Source organism: Eschscholzia californica, unplaced genomic scaffold, assembly GCF_041429995.1.
Source record: "Eschscholzia californica isolate CP2 unplaced genomic scaffold, dmEscCali1.0.p SCAF_1, whole genome shotgun sequence".
Taxonomy (NCBI): Eukaryota; Viridiplantae; Streptophyta; class Magnoliopsida; order Ranunculales; family Papaveraceae; genus Eschscholzia; species Eschscholzia californica.
Genome location: NW_028238198.1, coordinates 11959869 through 11979606, shown reverse-complemented (window position 1 = coordinate 11979606; position 19738 = coordinate 11959869). Strand labels below are relative to the sequence as shown.

The window sequence follows — 19738 nt, the reverse complement described above, 5'->3', positions numbered from 1 at the left end:
ATGGGTTACATTGGTCAGACATAACTCGATGATTTTGAATCCTAGAACCCTCTCCTATTTATAGATGACTTAGGATTTAGGGTTTCCTAGTTTCTGGTTACTAAACTAGGAAATAATACAAAATTTATCTAATATTACCATTAGATAGTTACAAGAGATATTCTGAATATAAGAAACTAAATCTTCACATATCTTCAAATATCTTCAATATTCTGAATTCTTCTTGATCGTCGGATCTCGTCTTCTCGACCTGTCACGTACATACACGTGTTACACACGTATATTATTTCTGCAACTTATCTTTGACCGCCGGATCTCCTATTTTCGATCCGTCTTATGTAACGTATCCTATTAATTAGGATTAGACAAATATAGCTTACTCCGGGTCTTAACTTACTTGATTCAGATTTTAGATGGTTCATTATTGTCTAATTCGTGATGTTCGATTCGTCTTAACGAATTGATTTGGAATTCATTTGAATTAGTCCACTCAAAATCATAAAGTGAGAAAATGCCTGGTAGATCTATCTAAGATGAAATCACTTTTTTCAATCACCATAAAAAAAGGATTTATCTATTCTGAAGTACAAAAACATGTATCTCAAAAATAAGTAATAATGATAGTGAAAGCTATGATTCTTCTCAAACAAAAGATCTACTAGTCCAAGGCTCAGAGGTTTCCAGGTCCTTCTAAAAGGAGTGGTCCAGTTAAAGTTTTGGGACACGGAATCGTCGAGCCGAGTGTGTGGCTTTACCTACTCTTGAGCTCATCTATGTGGTCAAGTTTAAACCATTAGTTTTCATGTGTACTTGAATCTTTATTTGACCAAGGAAAGGACAACTTTTGGCTCATAATATTGACAATTACCAAACTAACCTTACATTTATCCAATAGATGATTCTTTAAGATAATTAATTAATAATTAATATTGTACTATATTATTCATTTTTTTCTACTTCTTTTCCTTTACAAACATAAATTTTAATAACCCTTAAAGTAAAAAAAAAAAAAAAAAAGAGTTGATAATAGTTGGGTTAAATAATTTGAGTTGTCATGCATATTAAAGATGTTACAGTGTTTTTTGGGGTCAGCCTTTTACGTTAACCGTAGCCCTTGTTTGAAACAGAAGAATCTAGTGACACGAGGGGTTATTTTCGTTGAGAGATCAATAATAAGTTGATTTTGCTTAATACGTGAACTTATTGTTCCTCAAAATATTAACTATTATTTAGCTGACATATTATAAGACACGCGATAAATATTAGATGATGATTAATGGCTTTTTATTAGGGCACAACTCTTCATCTATGTTTATGATATTCAACGACACATTAACTTAAATATGATTTTTACATGACGATGTATTTCTCACGTGTTCTCATGTTTCTAGCAAAAGTCTTTGGTGCCTTTGGTAAAACTTCTTTGGCCGTAGCACGGTAGCACCCACCTCATTCAATTGTCGTTTTTTTCGTATATATTTAGTGTCTAGCTTTTTTCTTTTATTTAGAAAATATATTGGGGTAATCCGTAATTACAAGAATATTGAGGACTATTCCACCAACCAATCTCCTATTAAAGAAAATTTTCAATTATTTAGTTTGGATCAGTTAACCCCCCGCACCAAAGACGATCAACGATTGATTTCAGCTCCTTTCTCAAACCCTAACCACAATCTCTCTCTCCCTCTCTCTTCACACCCTCTACAGGAGAAGACTATCTTCACCTATATTAGGGTTTACCCTCTCCTCATTTCTGTGCTATAATGGAAGCAACTGCTGTTCTTCGATCTTCTACTCTAATTCCTAAATCTTCTTCAAATTTTGTTTCCAAATCATGCCTTCTCTCATCAAATCAACCTGAATTTCTTTGTGTTTCTACTAGATTTCGCTCCCCAAATGGATTGATTTCGGTAAAGCTAACTCTTTACCCATAAATCTCTTCTTTGTCATATTGTAAATTTAGGGTTTTTTTTTCTTTGTTTAGTTTCATGAATTCTATCTTGATTCATTTACTAATATATATGTTTTTTTTTGTAAATACAGCATCGTCCCTTAACTTTTTCCCCAAAACAAGCTCAGAGGAGATTGGCTCTTGGTGGAAGAAGAAGTAGTGTTATTAGGGCATCTTCTTCTTCTTCTTCTTCTTCTTCTTCTTCTTCTGATTCCCCAATTGCTCCTCTTCAATTAGAATCTTCAGTTGGGGTATTTTTATCTCAGATCTTGAAAAGTCATCCTCATCTTCTACCTGCTGCCGTTGACCAACAACTTGAACAATTGCAAACTGACCGTGATGCTGAGGAACAAAAAGTAGACCCTCCAACTTCAGGCACAGACCTAGTTTTATACAGGTAAAAAAAACCCTAAGTAACAATTCATTAAATTTTAAATCTTGATTTGAATTGAGAACAATAGAAATCTCTTTATAGCTAGAATTCTTGTATATCTAACAATTGATCTTAAAGCTCAAGCTATTAGTTAGATATTGCATAACTTAGGTGGATTTGAGTAGTATTCTTTATCAGTTCTTTGATATTCTGTACTTCTCATATTGTAGTTTATTACCATGTTAATGTTGAATTGTTTCGAAAGCTAGACACCATTACGTAGTTCATTACGGGATTGTTGTTGTTGTTAAGCCCATGCATGTGTAGTACGAAGAACATGGCCCTAGAGATTGCATAACTAAGTGGGTTGAATAGTATTTTTGAAGTGCTCCTTGGTATTTTGTAGTCCTTATGTTGTAATTCATTAACATTTTAATGTCGAATTGTTTTGAAAGTTTAATACTATCGGTTAAAGGTGCTAGAATGTGTATCATGTTATTAAGAGGGTCGGAACATGATCGGAGTCACCCCACTCATCTAAACTTTGTGGTTGACTTTTGTAGGAGAATTGCCGAGGTGAAGGCTAATGATAGAAGAAAGGCTCTTGAGGAGATCTTGTATGCTTTAGTAGTTGAGAAATTCATGGATGCTAATGTTTCTTTAATACCAACTGTATCACGCTCGTCGTCTGATCCTTCCGGTCGAGTTGATAGTTGGCCTAGACAAGAAGATAAGCTTGAGCAGCTCCATTCTACTGAAGCTCTTGAGATGATCAAGAACCATCTTTCTCTCATACTTGGAAACCGTTTAGACGACTCAAATTCAGTGGCACAGATTAGTAAACTCAGAGTTGGGCAAGTGTATGCTGCGTCTATTATGTATGGGTATTTTCTAAAACGTGTCGATCAGCGCTTTCAACTTGAGAAAACAATGAAAATGCTCCCAAGTGGATTTGATGATGAAGAGAGTGAAATTGTGCATCCTATGACAACTGATAGGGTGGAACAATCGGATAATGATGAGCAACCCAAATCTCATCCAGAGGTATCTTCTTGGTCTGGTAACTTTGGCCAGGGAGGATTCGCAAGTGCCATCAAACCCTCTCGATTACGAAACTATGTGATGTCATTCGATGCCGAAACACTGCAGAGTTATGCTACTATAAGGTCAAAGGAAGCTATTAGCATCATTGAAAAACACACAGACGCTTTGTTTGGGAGGCCTGAGATGGTGATCACACCTCAGGGTACTTTTGATTCTTCAAAAGATGAACTAATCTCGATAAGTTTTGGTGGACTGAAAAGGCTTGTATTGGAGGCTGTCACTTTTGGCTCTTTTCTTTGGGACGTCGAAAGCTATGTGGATTCAAGGTACCACTTTGTAACGAATTAGTTATTTTCCTTCTTTTACATACTCGTTCGAAATGGATACCGTACTTAGTAGTAGGCAAAACTAACGGTTAAATGGAATATTTGTAAATGCTTAAGTTACTAAGTAACTGTAGTGTGTTCATGGAACTGAGCTGCACTTTGTATTTATGTGATTGGAGAACTACTTAGTAGTTAGAGATGGGATGTTTATACTTGAGCAAGATTAATGTATTTGAGAATTGCGATTAAACTCTTCTGATTCAGGTTATCTTGTTCTTATAGCATGCTTCCTGCATTTAAACGCCCTTTTGTTGTCGATACATAAATTGTTTCCGTTCTCTGCTGATATGGTACTCGATTGTTTCCTCTGATAGTTTTTACATCTTTTTGGCCTATACATATTCTGTAGATGTTAGTTATTCGAATGGGTGTAATTTGAGATTATGAGTACGTATTCTGAGTTAAGGTAAACCTGGCTACCAGGGTGGTGATTGTCTTTTCTCTCGTTGTCTGAATCTGACTCAGTCAGCATTAATCTCTGGCCTAACATCCGTGACGGATTTAAACCACGTTTTTTCAACATATTCAGTGCCGCTATTAACTTTGCACCATAGTATTTTTTTTTTTGTTTGAAATTGGAAAGCAAGATAGAGCCCGTATCGATACAAGAAAGTCAAAAGACATCAAAAGTTGTTTGAAATTGGTAAGCGGGATAGAGCCCGAATCGATGCAAGAAAGTTAAAAGACATCAAAAGAACTTAAATACCCTCCGGTTATGACATAAGCCACACTCTTTTCTCATTTTCACTGTCCCTCTGGAATCTGAGTTAACTATATCGACTAATTCATTTGGCAAGTTGCAAACATCCATATAAGCTATCCCTGGGCCAATCCGCATTTTAGAAAGATAGTCGGTTGCTTGGTTAGCTTCTCTGTATACATGTGATACACGAACACTTCGAAACTGGTCGCGGAGTTTTTTAACTCTTTCCCAAATACGTCTCGCCTTCCACGGTAGTTTCTGGTTCCGTTTAGACAGGAAGAGCTTAATATTCATAGAGTCGAGCCCGATATCAACATCTTGAAGGCCAGAGTTCAATGCTAAATTAAAACCCAGTTCCACTGCTTGCAGTTCGTGAATGAATATGGTATCCCATTGGACCTGTGCTGTAGCCGCACTCAATACTAAACCTGCCGAATTCCGAACTAAGGCACCATAGAAAAATTACTAAAGATATAAAGAAGAAAATTAGTGCTTTAGGTGGAAAAAAGATGTTGAAAAGCTTCCAACTAAGGGTCCATGAAAATTAGATGCATATTGTTATCGATTTTTTTTTTCGGGTTACCCGAATGTAGGTTTTAGATACAACTTATCTGGGTCATATACACATTTATTCAGGTATCGAAATGTAAAATGATCACATATATACAGGTTGAAAACCAGATCTAATAGACTTATTAACTGCATCCATTAGTAGCTGGACATTTCTACTAATCTCAGGCCATTTATCATCAGGACAACTCCCATGGTTCTTAATATTCTCAACCAATCTTGAAAATTCTTGCACCATCAAACTCTCCTGAGGAACTTCAGCAACAACTTCAACTTTCTCTGGCTTCACATTCCACCCTAGATGAAGATCGATGAACTTTGCACCAGTTGTGAAGTTAAACGAAGCGATATTTTCTTGATAGGGGATGATGAAATCTTTAACATGAATGGTTCCTTCGGTGCCGTAAATAGCCAAATCCATTGACACATTGGCGAGGAAAGAACAATAGAAAGTAGCAACGATGTCTTCGTCGAGCCAGTTGAAGGAGCAGCCACAGGCTAAAATGACACCAGATTTATTGTGGGAGAGTGATGGTAGAGCTGTTACTGTGGTTGGTAGTTTGTAGTTGGTTGCCCATAAAATGGCACCAATACAGTACCAACCTACATCTCCAAGGGCTCCGAGGGCGTCTAACTCTGGCTTAACCCTAATGTTGTTCTCTAGAAAATCTTCGGTTGGATTATAAGTTGATGTAGTGTATAGCTGATTCGACAAATAATGAAAAAACAAGAATCAATAGTTATTACGTTTTTTCTATTGGAAAGATCATGATTTAGAATGGTTGATTGTTTTTTATTGAGTTGGTCTTTAGGTCCAGTTCGGTCCTTTTTCTGACAAACTCATTAGCCCCAAACCTGACAGGATTAAATATTATATCTTATAATGGAATTATATCTTATAATGGAATTACTTATAATGGAATTACTTAAATTTTTGAAGTCATTCCAATTGAAGCTTTTTATTTCGGAATAATCAATCAAGTTACAGATTTTGTTTTATTGAAATCTATTACTCTTGTTCTCATTCTTGTTGCGATACACTATTGAGTGAAGAAAATATTAGTACATGTACAATTTGGTGGCCTATAGGCACTTCGCTAAATTGGTCTAGGCCCGCCCCACTCTTAGGACCCCCGCGGACTGGGCAGTCCGAGAGCACGCGGACTGGGCAGTCCGAGAGCACTCAGACTGGGTCTAATCCGTGGTACGCTTGAAGAGCACAAACTTAGACTAGTCTGAGTACCCTCAGACTGTTTGGGACTATTTGCTCCAATTTTACCCTAAAATGCTTTTTCTATATCATGCACAAAATTGTGTCACAGAAAAGAAAATTAGCTCTCATCTTGCCTTATTAATCTCCAGAGTGTGGCAACTACATCTAAATACACTACGACTGAGTTCCTGACGCCACATTAGTTATGGGCGCTGGGTCGGGAAAATCAGCCGAGCCAATAGTATTTTCGTATCCTAAAAGCATTTGATATATGTCAATTCATTTGAGTTAGAACTACTATCTACTACTTCTCTAGAGGGTAAACAAATGATTGTCTGAAGAAATTATTTACCGATGATAGCTTTCCAAATAATTGAGGGTTTGAAATCATCTCCTTAATCTTAGAAGTCCTTGGATGATGGAACCACATCGTACCGTCCATAAATTGTACACCGTTCGACTTACATGCCTCCAGTATTTGATCAAGATCAACCACATCTAGAGCCGTCGGTTTCTCTAAAAGCAAATGCTTCTTCTTTTTCGCAGCTAAGACCGCCCATTGCACATGTAAGCTCATTGGAAGCGGCATATACACAGCATCCACAAATGGGTCATCTAAAACTTCTTCATAGCTCCCATAGATCTTTACAGAATCGGGTAACCTGTTTTCTTCTGCGAATTTCTTTGCTTTCTCGATCGAACGACTACCAATTGCATAGAGGGTCGAATTAGCGGCTAGACCTATGGCTCTTGACACCTTCCTGGCGATTTGGGCGCATCCGATGATGCCAAACCTTATAGGCTCATTCTTACCCATATTTTTCTCTATTGAATTTTTTATCAGCAAGTTGAAGAACTGTTATAAAAATTTTGCAACTTCAATTTAGTGTTGTGGATATAGTACAAGATAAAAGGAGTGGACTATTTAGGGCTAGGTAAATCTGGACCAATAAGGACCTGCCATTTGTAAATCAGTAAATGGCTCTTGAATAATGTGGGCTCAATCTAGCCGGACTCCATGGTTATCGGATACCCATGAACCCATGTCCACCTTCTGACAATTTGCTCAAATTTTGTTTGATTTCATTCTTCTTTAAATATAAATCTTATTAATATGACCGAAACTAGTGGATGTGGCAGTACAACGCGGAAGATTTTTGTCCACCTCTTGTCAGAAGATTGGTATGCGCTTGCGATTGTCCTAGGTTACACTGCTATCACAACAAGAGAACAAAGCGATGTAGGATTGATCAATTTAGATTTATTAGTCTGAAATTCGCTTCATTTTAGTTTGAATAGGTAGGTTTCGGCAACCCATTTAACAGAAGGGATGAAACAAGCATACAAACTCTTTACCAACAGTTTAAGAAACCGTTTGGAATTAGCGTGTTTGGCAAAAGCAGGTCAATTATAAAATAAACTCAGATTTGTTTATTTTTATGAACAATAATATAAACTTAGATCAAAAAATATATTACACACCCTATGATATAAATTTATTTTATGGTTTAGACCAAATAGTCAAATGGTGGTGCCTATAAAAAATTCAATCTGAATCCCATCCATGCTGTCAGCCTAGTATTTGAAAAGAATTTATAAAGGGACCTCCACTTTAACCATCTCCCACCCCTAAGGCCCTAATCCTCTTGGCTTGATGCCAACAACTGGTTGCCCAGTTGATTGTGCATCTATTCCGCAATACGAATGTCCCAGATTCGATCCAGTGGAAGTGCAAATCCATATTATCGAACTTGGATATAAAGAAAATAGTTAGATGGGCTTTAGGCCAGTAATTTTGTAAATTTTAGATTCAACAATTATTGTGAATATCACATTGTATTGATGTATCAATGCCTTTGTAATGACGGTCAAAGTAAATATCCAAAAAAGAAATCTTCTTAGCTTGATCATTAACCCTAAAAGTATTTGTTTGGTAGCCCAAGTGGTTCTAAGGTGTTGACATAAACTCCAGAAATCCCTAGAGGTCCCAGATTCGAATCCCAGAGAAGGTGGAATCTTTGGTTATTTGAATTGAGATTATTAAGGTATAAATAATGTGGTGTAGTTGGACTTTAGGCCATTATCTAGTTGGGCTATAGGCCAGGTCATGTTAGAGTTTGAGTGGGCGGTTAGCAAGCTTATCACATCTTTGATGTATTCAATGCCAATTGTAACGACAATGTAATCGGTTCTCAAAAAAAAAATGGTGTTATGGGGAAATAAAGAAATTTTCCGGGGTGTGAAGTTTTGGGTGGAAACAAAAAAAATTACTAATTTTTTGTTTCTCCCAAACAACCAAATCGTATACTCCACTTTTCATCTTCTTCTTCATTTCACCTATCACCACCATCTCCGGCGACTTCCACCATTTCCGGCGAGATCTTTTTTTTTCCTCTCCTTCTCTCTCTCTATCTTCTGCCTCTCTACCTCTCTCTCTCTCTCTCTCTCTTTTGTTTCTCCTTCTTCTTTCTCTAACTGTTCTTTCTCTTTGTCTCCGGCGAAGGGAAGAGCCCCTTTGTCGGAGCTCGTCTGGTTGTAAACCAGATCCCCGCTGGTTGAGAAACCTTTCCCATCTGGTTGCAAATCTGACGAGCTACGGCGAAGGGGTTCCTCCTTTCACCGGAGACAGAGAGAGAGAGCCAATAGAGAGAGTCAGGAGACAGAAGAGAGAGATAGCAGATAGAGAGGGAGTCAAGAGAGAGAAGAGAAAGAGAGAAAGGGGAGAGAGAAGATGCCGGTCGTCGCCGGCGACTTTCTTCCAGCAACTTAAATGTGCGTTTGGTTTGGATTTTTTTAGTTTTCCACCGTCTTCCTTGAAAAAAAAATTTCTTTCCCCACAACGGTGGCCAAAAAAAACCTAAAAGTATTTGTTACATACAAACACTAAGTGACCAAGGTAAGCCTTATCTTTGTTAGGGAACACTAAAAGTGTACCAATATATTTTTTTTTGTGGAAACTGCAATATCATTAAACATTACTTAAGTTACATATCAGATTGTTGCAGCTGGAAGAGACTTGCTTGAACAACCATGATCTAGACGTTTTATGCGTTCTCGACCATTTAGCAAGTTTGTCCGCTTTTATATTAACGGATCGATTAACATACATAAACTTTACATTAACAAAAGAAGTAGTAAGACTCCTAATTTTATCCAAAACATGAACCGCTGTCCAGTATAAGTGATATGTTCTTCGATCGTTTTGGTTCAACGTGCTAATAACATTCTTGGAGTCTCCATAAAAAAGCACACTTCGTTGTCCCTTATCGATGGCCCATCGAACTGCCCACAAAAGTGCCATCGACTCTCCTTCATCTATTGATCGACATCGAATGGCTTTTGATTCTCCAGCAATGCTTTTACCTGTATTATCAAATACAACAAAGGCAATTCCAGCATCTTCAGTAGTCGGTTTAAAAGATGCATCAAACTTTATACATATATCGAACAATTGATATTCCGAAGGGTGTGAATTCAAAGTTGAACTCTCTATAGGTTTCCTTTTTATCATTTGTGCTATCATCCATTTGGCTTGATAGAGAACTCTTTCAATTGAGAGATTAATATTTTGAAAGACTTTTTATCAAAGTGTACCAGTATATTGATTTTAGCAACCATTTAATCGCCCTAAAAAGAATAATAAGGATTTGGTTGATTTTTTAGTAAATATCTGATTAATTAAAAAAAATGTGAATTTCTTATAATTATTTTGGGTCAAAATTATCTTCACTATGCTAAGATCCTAGGTTACAAAAATATTGACTATGGATGAACTTTTCCTTATGGCTCATAGAACTAACTAGGTCTATGTGAATTCTTCCAATTTTTGTTGTGCTAAAAAATACTTTCATCTCTTCTCAAATATTTTATTTGGCAAATATGGGATAAGAAATTAGGGTCTGTTTGATACGTGTGAAAATGGGGTTAGAAAACGGATTTTCGTAAGAAATTCAAATTTCCGTTGTTTGGTTGGACACATTGAGTAAGAAAATCAATTTTCGTAAGAAAAAAAAGTTTGAAAATTGGCCCAAATATTTTACCACCTTTTAGATGGGAAAACTCAATTCTCACTGTTGCGCGCTCTCTCTCCTCTGTGGAAGGGCAGTTATGTAACTTTCCCATTTCATTCTTTCTTTTTTTTCTGGCCGTCATTTTTTCTCGATCTAAAACTCACTCCCTCTCTATCTCAAAAAAACTCTTTCCCTCTTTTGATTCACAGCAAAAAAGGAGATCATTTTATAGGGTTTCATCTCGTTTTGATGATCTGAGATCACTTTATCATTCAAGGTATTACAAAACCAGCAATTATACTTTTAGCAAGACTTGGTGGAGTGAAAAGAATAAGTGGTTTGATTTATGAAGAAACAAGAAGTGTTCTTAAAATCTTCCTTGAAAATGTCATCAGAGATGTTGTTACTTACACCGAACACGCTTGCAGGAAAACTGTAACTGCCATGGATGTTGTTTAAGCACTTAAGAGACAAGGAAGGACCCTCTATGGATTTGGGGGTTAGGGTTTCTGTTTTTGTAGTTGGAATTTTTTTTAAATTTGGGGGTTATGTAAAAAAAAAATGTAAATTAGGGTTTCTTCTGTGGTGGAGAAATGTGAACTAATCATGTTCTCTAATGCAGTTGTATTGCTTTGAAATTAATGAACTGGTTGCTCAATGATTCTCTCTCTTGATTCACATTTCTTCTTGCTAACACCATCATAATCCTTCAATCCTTCTTGCACTTAACACACCCCATCACATTCCTTCTTTCTCATCATATAGAATCACTACTTTGTCATCATCCTATTGAATCTATTTACGAAGATTAGGGTATTTGGGAGAAGCCAAAGGTGACACTGAAGGACTGTAACTCATCCAAAAATGCCATTGCCTCACTGTTGCTCTATCTACCCATCGAATATTTAGAATTTAATTAGAATTTCTGAAGGCACCCTATGTAATATGCTATTAGCACCCTCTTTTACATGTAAAAATGGCGCCAACACTAATAATGAAGAGCGCGTCTAGAATTTCTTCTCAAGCTTTCCAACACGATACCAAACACTGGAAAGGTGATCTTTTCGTAAGAAAAACTACCTTTTCTTTCCCATCCGAAAAAAATTGATTTTCTTACTCAGACTTGCTAACGTATCAAACGGACCCTTATGTTATTATTACTGTTGACTTCATCGTCTATTCTATCTCATGACTACTGCCTAACAAATTATGTTTTTTCTTTCTGTTTTCATTTCAAATTTTTACTCATCACACTAGTACCTAACCAATAATGAATATTTTATTTTATTTTTCTACTCATGACACTGTCCATATAGTAATGACTTTTTTTCTTTCAATTTTTTATCCCATGAAACCATAAATAAATAATAACAAGAAGAATCTAAAAACTATCATGAAAATATTTGTGTGGGGCTCATTGAGGAAAAATTGAGTCAAAATTTCTTACCACCTCAAACTTTGATTCAAAATTTGAAGTATACTCTTAAATGAAGGATCAATAATAATTGTGGCAAAAAATTAATTCGAGTCACAAAAGATGTCTACGAAATTATAAGTGAGGCATTAATATTTTCCAAGTGTTTTGTGTTGTTTCTCTTTTTTACATACATCAACAGAAGACAAATGATGTACTTTCATGGTTTTCTATTATGTTTTCTTTGCAGTTCTTTTGTATTAGTGAAATTAATCAGTAATTCTTATACAACCATGTCTTCAAAATATTTTATTTTTGAAACAAAAAATAAGATTAACAAAGAAGAAAAGACATACGATGTGAATCCCATGAAGTCTATTACTTCTTAGTTTGGTTATTCAACTATTGCACCGGATCAGGACTCAATTAGGGGATAGGATATATCCTAATTTTCTTGTCTCTAAGAGTGTAATTTTCTTGTCTCTAGAGTGTGAGTATCGCCCTATTAAGTAAAAAAAAATGAGAGATTTTGACATTGACCCCCATTTTTATATCAATATTAGGATTATACCCCCGTTTTTTTTGAAACTTTAGATTTACACCCCCACGTAGATGGAAACCGTCAACTCGGAGTTAAGTTTCAAGTGTGTGAACTGCACACGTGAAATAAGACTAAAATACCCCTCATTACATTTCAATTTCCACCTATAGACCATCTTCTTGCTCCACCATTAATCACCTTCTCCGATTACAACGGCAACCACTCCACCTTCACCGAGAACCACCACCATCATCTTCATCTTCTTTTAAATCTCAAAAATCTGCATTTTTTATGCAATTTCAATCTGATTTTGAGTTTTTAGAACTTTAATATATCTAAAGGTGCTTCATTTAGGGTTTGTTTCATGGATTCCGCAACTACTATTAAATGTCTAAACCTTCTTCCAATATCGCTGACATTGTTAGTAGATTTGCTAAAGTTTGCAAGTTCAGATCTGTTGGGTTTCTATTTTCTCAAGTGAAAACCCTAATCACCATTACCAACCCATAAGCAACAAAAATGATTCTAATGATGGTAGTAGTGATGGCGTTGAAGATACTGAATGTAGTGACCATAAAATCCATCCCCAACCCATTGAAGCCCTAATAGACCCCATGAAAATCATTCCCTTATTTGCTGTTTTGAAAGTTAGAGAGAGAGAAAGAAAGTTATAAAGAGAACACTGTGCTCCCTCAACAATCACGAGCATCTATGTTAGCCTTTCGACAACATCAACATGACCGTCACAAGCAGAAATATGCTTCCATCTAAATCAATGATATTAACATCAATACCTTCTTTCAACAATTCTTCAACTCCTTTCACATCTCCTTGGCAAGCCATAAACAATAACTGCGACGTGGAATCTAGGTTTTTAGGAACGGATAGTTCTTCTTTGATTTAGATCGGATGATGATTGTCTCTCAAAACTCTGAAATTCTTAACTTGCAGAAGGAAGATCAAGGATTGGAAAGGAAGAACCAGGTATTAGATACAAAGATCATAAGAAGAAGATAGTCTTTAAGTGGAAATTTAAATGTAATGAAGGGTATTTGTGTCCTATTCCACGTGTGCAGTTCACTCACTTGAAACTTACCTCGGAGGTGACGGTATTCATCCACGTGGGGGGGGTGTAAATCAAAAGTTAAAAAAAAAACGGGAGTATAGTCCTAATATTGATATAAAAGTGAGGGTCAATGTCCAAATCCCCCTAAAAAATTAGACTTCAACTACATTTCTTTCCCGATTTCATTTCTCTCTTATAAATAAGACTATGCGAGCCTTCAGCCTTAATTAGAAATGTGAGGCTACCCCTTGTGTGTGCTATTCTCTTTGAACAAAAATGAATGTAACGATGATGGTAAGGTCAAATACAAAGAATGCGAGAATCTTTGTTTAGTTGAAACAACATCATCAGAAATGGTTAGCTCATTTTCAACAACAAAAAAAAAATGGTTAGCTCATAGTTTCATGGTGTGTTAAAATCTCAATTAGCCCCCATAACATTATCAATGTGCTTAGTTGGCCCTCAATATTATCTATAGTTCCAAATAAGTCTCTTATTTCTGTTACGTTTGCTTCTTACGATAGACTTGTTAAATTTTCATCAGTTTCTCTCTAATTTTTAATACAAGGACATAAACACTTTTGAAGATTCACTGTTCCTTCCAGGGTGACGGCTAAGTATGGATCTGCAACACATCCCCGAGGTGTTACAGACAGGTAAGTTTGAATTGATTGAATTTTGATCACCTTTGAATTGAATTTATGTTTAATCAATCAAGGACTAATAACCTTAAGAGTAATATGAAAAGAGACTAAAAGTCAAAGTATACTCTAGACCTACACGAAATCAATCATCCTTATTTTCAAGTAAACTCTCTCTCTCTCTCTCTCTCTCTCTCTCTCTCTCTCTCTCTCTCTCTCTCTCTCTCTCTCTCTCTCTCTCTCTCTCCCTCCCTCCCTCCCTCCCTCCCTCCCTCCCTCCCTCCCTCCCTCTCTCTCTCTCTCTCTCTTGATGGACTTTTTTTACTCTCAATGGAAGGTTGATTCCTATTAAGGCAGTAAGTCTATTTTTGTAGTTTTTTCTATTATTTTTCGTGTTATTGTGAATTTGGTTAGGAGAACCCCAATCACTGGTCATATAAGGTAATTTCAAGAACTTCTATCAATATGGACAGGATAAAAACTCATTACATCTCATTGAAACATAAAAAAGATGTAAGAAAACGTGAGAGAATATGGAGATGAGGATAAAGGTGAGAGAGAAATAATTGGATAGAAAAATTTGAAACAAAATGGAAAAAATGGTCAAACTTAACAATGAGAATTTAAAGTGTTCAATGAAAAACCAACTTTTCCAATAAAAAGAAAGTTAAGTCAGGACATTGGATAATATTGAATTCGATTAGAAAAATTTATTTTTTTTAATATGGACTCGAGTCATTACATCTTGAAAAGTTTTAAAGCGCCCTTTATAAGTGTTATAGGCAACTCATTCCGTCAAGCTTTCCTTCAATTTTACCTTGAAAAGGCGCCTCTAACACTTAGAAGGAATGCCTTTAAAACTCCATTTACAACATTATAAAACATAAGAATCTATTTATTCCTGATATTGTATTAGTTACTCAAATTTAATAATTTTTTTTTTTTTTTTAAAATAATTTAATAAATTTTTTTTTTTTTTTTGAAATAATTTAATAAATTTATTGTGATAATCGAACTAGAAATCTTAGGTATGTATCTCCATCAAACTTCTGAGGATACTAGGATTTGGACGCTGACCAATTCAGGTAAATTTACTACTAAGTCTATGTACAACTATCTTATCTATGAGCACAGGGACGCAGCAACTATAGACTGGTCTTTTATTTGGAACATCGGAACTATCCCCAGAATAAAAATCTTCCTTTGGAAGTGCTGCACTAATAGTCTCCCAGTTAAAGACAAAATCGGAAAATACATCGGCAACAACTACAACTGCGTTTTCTGTGAGGAACGAGAAACTATGGCACATGCCCTTCTGCATTGCAATTTAGCCAGAGCAGTCTGGTTCCATTTCCATGTGAGAACTGATGAAATTCCGTCGGTTCTGGATTGGATAAAATGTTGGCCTTCCCTTGAAGATAACTCCATGTCGCTATTCGGAAAAATTATGTGGTTCCTTTGGAAAGCAAGATGTGACAAGTGCTTCGGTCGAACGGACAGCACACCGGCACTAGTGATAAGAAAGATTCAAACCTATGTTACTAGCATCCAAGCTATTCATACTACTAAACAGAAGGCTTCTCAGCAGATATGGCAACCACCTCCACAAGATTTCCTCAAACTGAACGTCGACGCCTCTTTCAAAACATACACAGACCCGGCAGGAATAGGATGCATTATTCATGACCCGAAAGGAGACTTCATTAGCGCTATGGCAGAAACCGTCAGAGGTCAAACGGCAGAGGAATGCGAGAGTATAGCACTACTGAGGGCAGTACAATGGGCTAAGGAGCTGGCTATCACCCGCCTAATAGTGGAAAGTGACAATAACAATCTGATCAATCACATCCACGACAGCACCACAACCATCAACTGGCAATCTCAGCGGCATCTGACACATATCAAGGCTCTCTGCAATAACTTCGTGATTATTCAATTCCACTGTAGTCCGAGAAAGACCAATATTCTAGCCGACTCTCTAGCTAAGTGGGGTAGACAACACGAGGTCAATCGGAAGTGGTACTCGAAGGCTAGCATGAACTATGATTTGGAGTTGTAATTTTCTTTCTTTTCTTGCTTTTCCCCTCAACAAAAAAAAAAAAAAAAATGGTAGTCCACAGTTTCAACAAAAAAAAAAATGGTAGTCCACACAAGTTGCTCACAATGTTTTGGGTCATCTGGGAATGGACCCTTGAAGATTCATCATTACCATTATACATTTTCATTTGTGGAACCCACTGATGCCCTAATAGTTCCAGTCCCCATGCGCCTGTTATCTCTTCTTGGGATTGGATACTTTCTTTTTCCTCTCTTCATGTCAGATTTAGTACCATCAATGTGTAACTTATCTGGTTCAGAGAAAGACTTTCTGTTTATAAAAAAGACTACAAAAGAGGAAGTTATGGTGTTATATCTAATCCGGTTAGCATTTAACAAAAAGAAAAATAATCCCATTTAGCTTGTCCTTTGTCAAAGTGCATTGATGAATGAAATTAATGGATAGCAAATCTAAGGCTAGAGTTGTAACCCAAAAATGGTCATCTGTTGTCTAGCAGACTCCTTGCCCTACATTCCTGTCACCCTTCCCACAGTGATATCTCTAAATCCACTCTTTTGACAAACACGACTCAGATGTTCGTGTGTTGTTCTATTTTTACAAAATTTTGTAAAATTTATCCTTAACTGCAGCCGTGAATAATCTCCATATAACTCCGTCCACGCAAATTAGTATCTCTCGACAGACACAACGATTCAGACGTCAGAAATGGAGATTAAAATATCCTACAACGTACCAACTTGCATGCCTTTCTTATTTAAAAAGAAAAATCAATTTGCTTGCTACCACTACTGTCCACGAGAGAGTAAAATAGGAGTAATAAAAAAAAGAAAAAGTAAAAAAGTGTGGGGTAAAGTAGATTTGTTTCTACCCAAAAAGAAAGTTTTGGAATTAGAAGCAAAATTTCACATCTTTTTGTTGATTCTGTACACGAACCCGTGAAATCTAGCAAACTGACGGCGTTCTCGACGGACGTTAAGGTGCATTGAACGCAATCCTGAAATAAAAAGGTAAACTTAACGGCATAAATAACGGCGTTAATAGTGCAGTAAATATCTGATCAGGGCCACCAATTACGCTGACACTGATTAAATTCAGTTTCTCTCTCTCTCTCTAATTTCTTCTTGATCAGTTCTTTTACATGTTGGACGTTTGTTTTCTTGTGTCAGTTAGCTGGGATGGGATGTTCTTCTTTACTGTTATTGAGTTGTGACCGGTGGTTAACGGCTACTTTTGCTGACGTGTACCTTTACTCCATGTCAACCTATGTGTCTAATCTTAGGGCAAGTTCAATGTATACGGGGGGGAGTCCCATGCTCCCGGGTAGGAGATCCACACCACTTTATTTTATTTTTTTTTAAATTTTTTTTAACTGGTTTTTTTAGGTGTCGTTTGGCAACCAAAAGTAGAAGTACTTTTGCTTGTAGTAGAAGTTCTTTTGCTTTAAAAAAGTAAAAAAATTTTAAAAGTATATTTGGCAAAAATGTTACTTATAAGTAAAAAAGAAAAAAAGTTAGTTTGGTAACTCAATTTACTTTTGATAATTTTTTTTTTTCTTTCTCATAGAAATACTTGATTTTTATTTGAATTTATTTATGATTTCCACGATTACTCTTGTATACGAAGTAGTGGTGATATTGGTAGTAGTGGTGGTGCCATGAAGGTATGGTTATGGGGTGTGATGGTGGTTGATGTTTGATGGTAGTGGTGGTAGAGAGTTATGATGGTGGCAGCGATGGTGGTGGAGGTATGATGGTGACGATGGTGGTGGAAGTATGGCGGTGGTGGAAGTACGGTGGTGGAAGTACGGTGGTGGTGATGGTGGAAATACGTTGGTGGTGGTGGATAAGGTATGTGAGTGATATTGACGGAGTTTATGGTGGTGGTGGTATGGTGATGGTGGTAAAGGTGGTGGATAAGATATGTAGGTGGTAATGGTGGAGGTATGGTGGTAATGATGGAGGTACCGTGGTGGTGAAGGTACCGTGGTGGCGGTGAAGGTACGGTGGTGGTGGTGGTGGCGGTGGCGGTGAAGGTGCGGTGGTGGTGGTGGCGGAACGGTGGTGGTGGTGAAGGTACGATAATGGTAGTGGTGGTGGAGCTACGAGGTGGTTGTTGCCGAGGTGTGGTAGTGTGTGGTGGTGGTGGTGGTACAAAGGTGGTGGTGGTAGTTGAGGTAGGGTGGTGGGGGAGGTGCAATGCTTGTTGTGGTGGTGGCGAGGGTTGGTATGGTAGAAGTTTAGTTGTGGTAGTGGAGCGGAGATGGACAAGAAAAATTCGTCAAGAAAAATTCATGCATGACTAAAAATAAAGTTACTTTACTTTGAAGTCAAAAGCTAAAAATTTTAACTTCAAGAGAAAGTCGAATTTTAACTTAAATGAAGTCGATAATTTTTGCTTACCAAACTAACTTTTTGACTTTTCTACTTAAATAAGCAAAAAAGTAACTTATTTTAGTGTTGCCAAACGACACCTTAATCTTCTTATTATTTTAAATGCTCTTTTTTAATTATTTTTCTCTAATTTTTTTATTTTTTTGTGTTTATCTTTTTTGAAATTATCTCTCTCGAATAATGTCATATTTTAATTCATAGTCGAAATCTAATAATTCATAGTCGAAATTTAAAATCAAAATTTCGCACACGTACTTCGCACATGTATATTATTTTGATTTGGGAGCCCGATCCCCACATTGGACTTGCGCTTATAAAACGCGTAAGGGGGTACCTTTATCTCCTACTACCTAACGCTTCTTCAGATTATATCAGCTCCTTTCAACGCAAAACCTAATTAATAAACTAGCGAGATTATCAAATTTGGATTATCTCTAACTTCAGAGGGTTTATTATTCAAAGAAACGAACTTTGAGGAAAAAAAAATGCGTCTGTGATTTTCGAGTTTGAACGATAAAGAAACGAAAAAATAGAATAACAACAAAATAAGAAAGTGCTCAATGTAATTGAAATCTGTTAGTTGAGCCGATTTTGTAGTCAAATATGCTAGAGTCTATCGATTTTAAAGTCTGAAAAGAAATAGGAGTGCCTGTGTATGGAAGGGACAATTTTAACCATCTTCTAGAATATATAAGAGGTTCGAATTAGAGAGCGAGAGACAACAATAACACAATTGGAAATCACCTTCAAAACTTCATGATAAAACTACCACTCACCCATATCATCCTCCCTCTTATATTGTTTCTCATTTAAATCTTCACCTCCATACTAATCTTTTTTTATTTATTGTAGTATCTAAAGCCTTAGCAATCACGACTCCACAGGGCAAAATCTTCAACCACCTTCATCTCTTTTATTCCTATCATTATTTTACTTTTTGATCCTAACATTTATCAAAGGAAGAAAGATATGAAGAAGAACGAAAGCAAAACGACAATTAAGTGACTAACTACTAACATTGAGGCTTGTGTGTCCCACATAGATACTAATCTTACCAAACCTCGTGTGTAAGGTAGGAAAGTCAATTATTAATTATTGAGGGGGTAAATGAACTTAATAATTAAATTAGGTGGTAAAGTGAAAACTTTTTTAAAAAAGAGTTATTTTTACGAAAGGGGCAGACATAAGTACTCATTGATGAGTTTGGAGCATGAAAATGTTATTTTTTTGAGTTTGCAGTGTGAATCAACATTGACTAACTTTACCATAAAAAAAAGTAACAGTGTCAAACAACAATTAACGTTAGTTAACTATCTTTTTAGTCAAGAAAGTGAGATACCCCAAACACCAATTTTACTTGACGTTTGATGCTCCAAA

The 19738-nt window shown here is 36.4% G+C and overlaps 3 protein-coding genes across 3 annotated transcripts; 2 read left to right on the top strand and 1 right to left on the bottom strand.

Annotated features, from left to right (window-relative positions):
- Nucleotides 1–1484: 1484 nt before the first annotated feature.
- On the top strand, nt 1485–3944 carry LOC147564155 (UV-B-induced protein At3g17800, chloroplastic-like). The gene is made up of 3 exons (XM_086643909.1): nt 1485–1910; nt 2044–2348; nt 2888–3944. Exons 1-3 carry the CDS (start codon nt 1764–1766, stop codon nt 3714–3716), a joined length of 1281 nt encoding a protein of 426 aa, XP_086500035.1. The 5' UTR covers nt 1485–1763; the 3' UTR covers nt 3717–3944.
- A 1006-nt stretch (nt 3945–4950) lies between these two features.
- Nucleotides 4951–7199, bottom strand: LOC147564154 (putative oxidoreductase At4g09670). The gene is made up of 2 exons (XM_086643921.1): nt 6593–7199; nt 4951–5730 (listed from the first exon to the last, which is right to left on the bottom strand). The coding sequence occupies exons 1-2, from the start codon at nt 7055–7057 to the stop codon at nt 5113–5115; spliced, it is 1083 nt and encodes a 360-aa protein (XP_086500047.1). The 5' UTR covers nt 7058–7199; the 3' UTR covers nt 4951–5112.
- Nucleotides 7200–15212: 8013 nt separating this feature from the next.
- Nucleotides 15213–15971, top strand: LOC147564153 (uncharacterized). Its single transcript, XM_086666243.1, has one exon. It carries the CDS (start codon nt 15213–15215, stop codon nt 15969–15971), a length of 759 nt encoding a protein of 252 aa, XP_086522369.1.
- The last annotated feature ends 3767 nt before the right edge of the window (nt 15972–19738 follow it).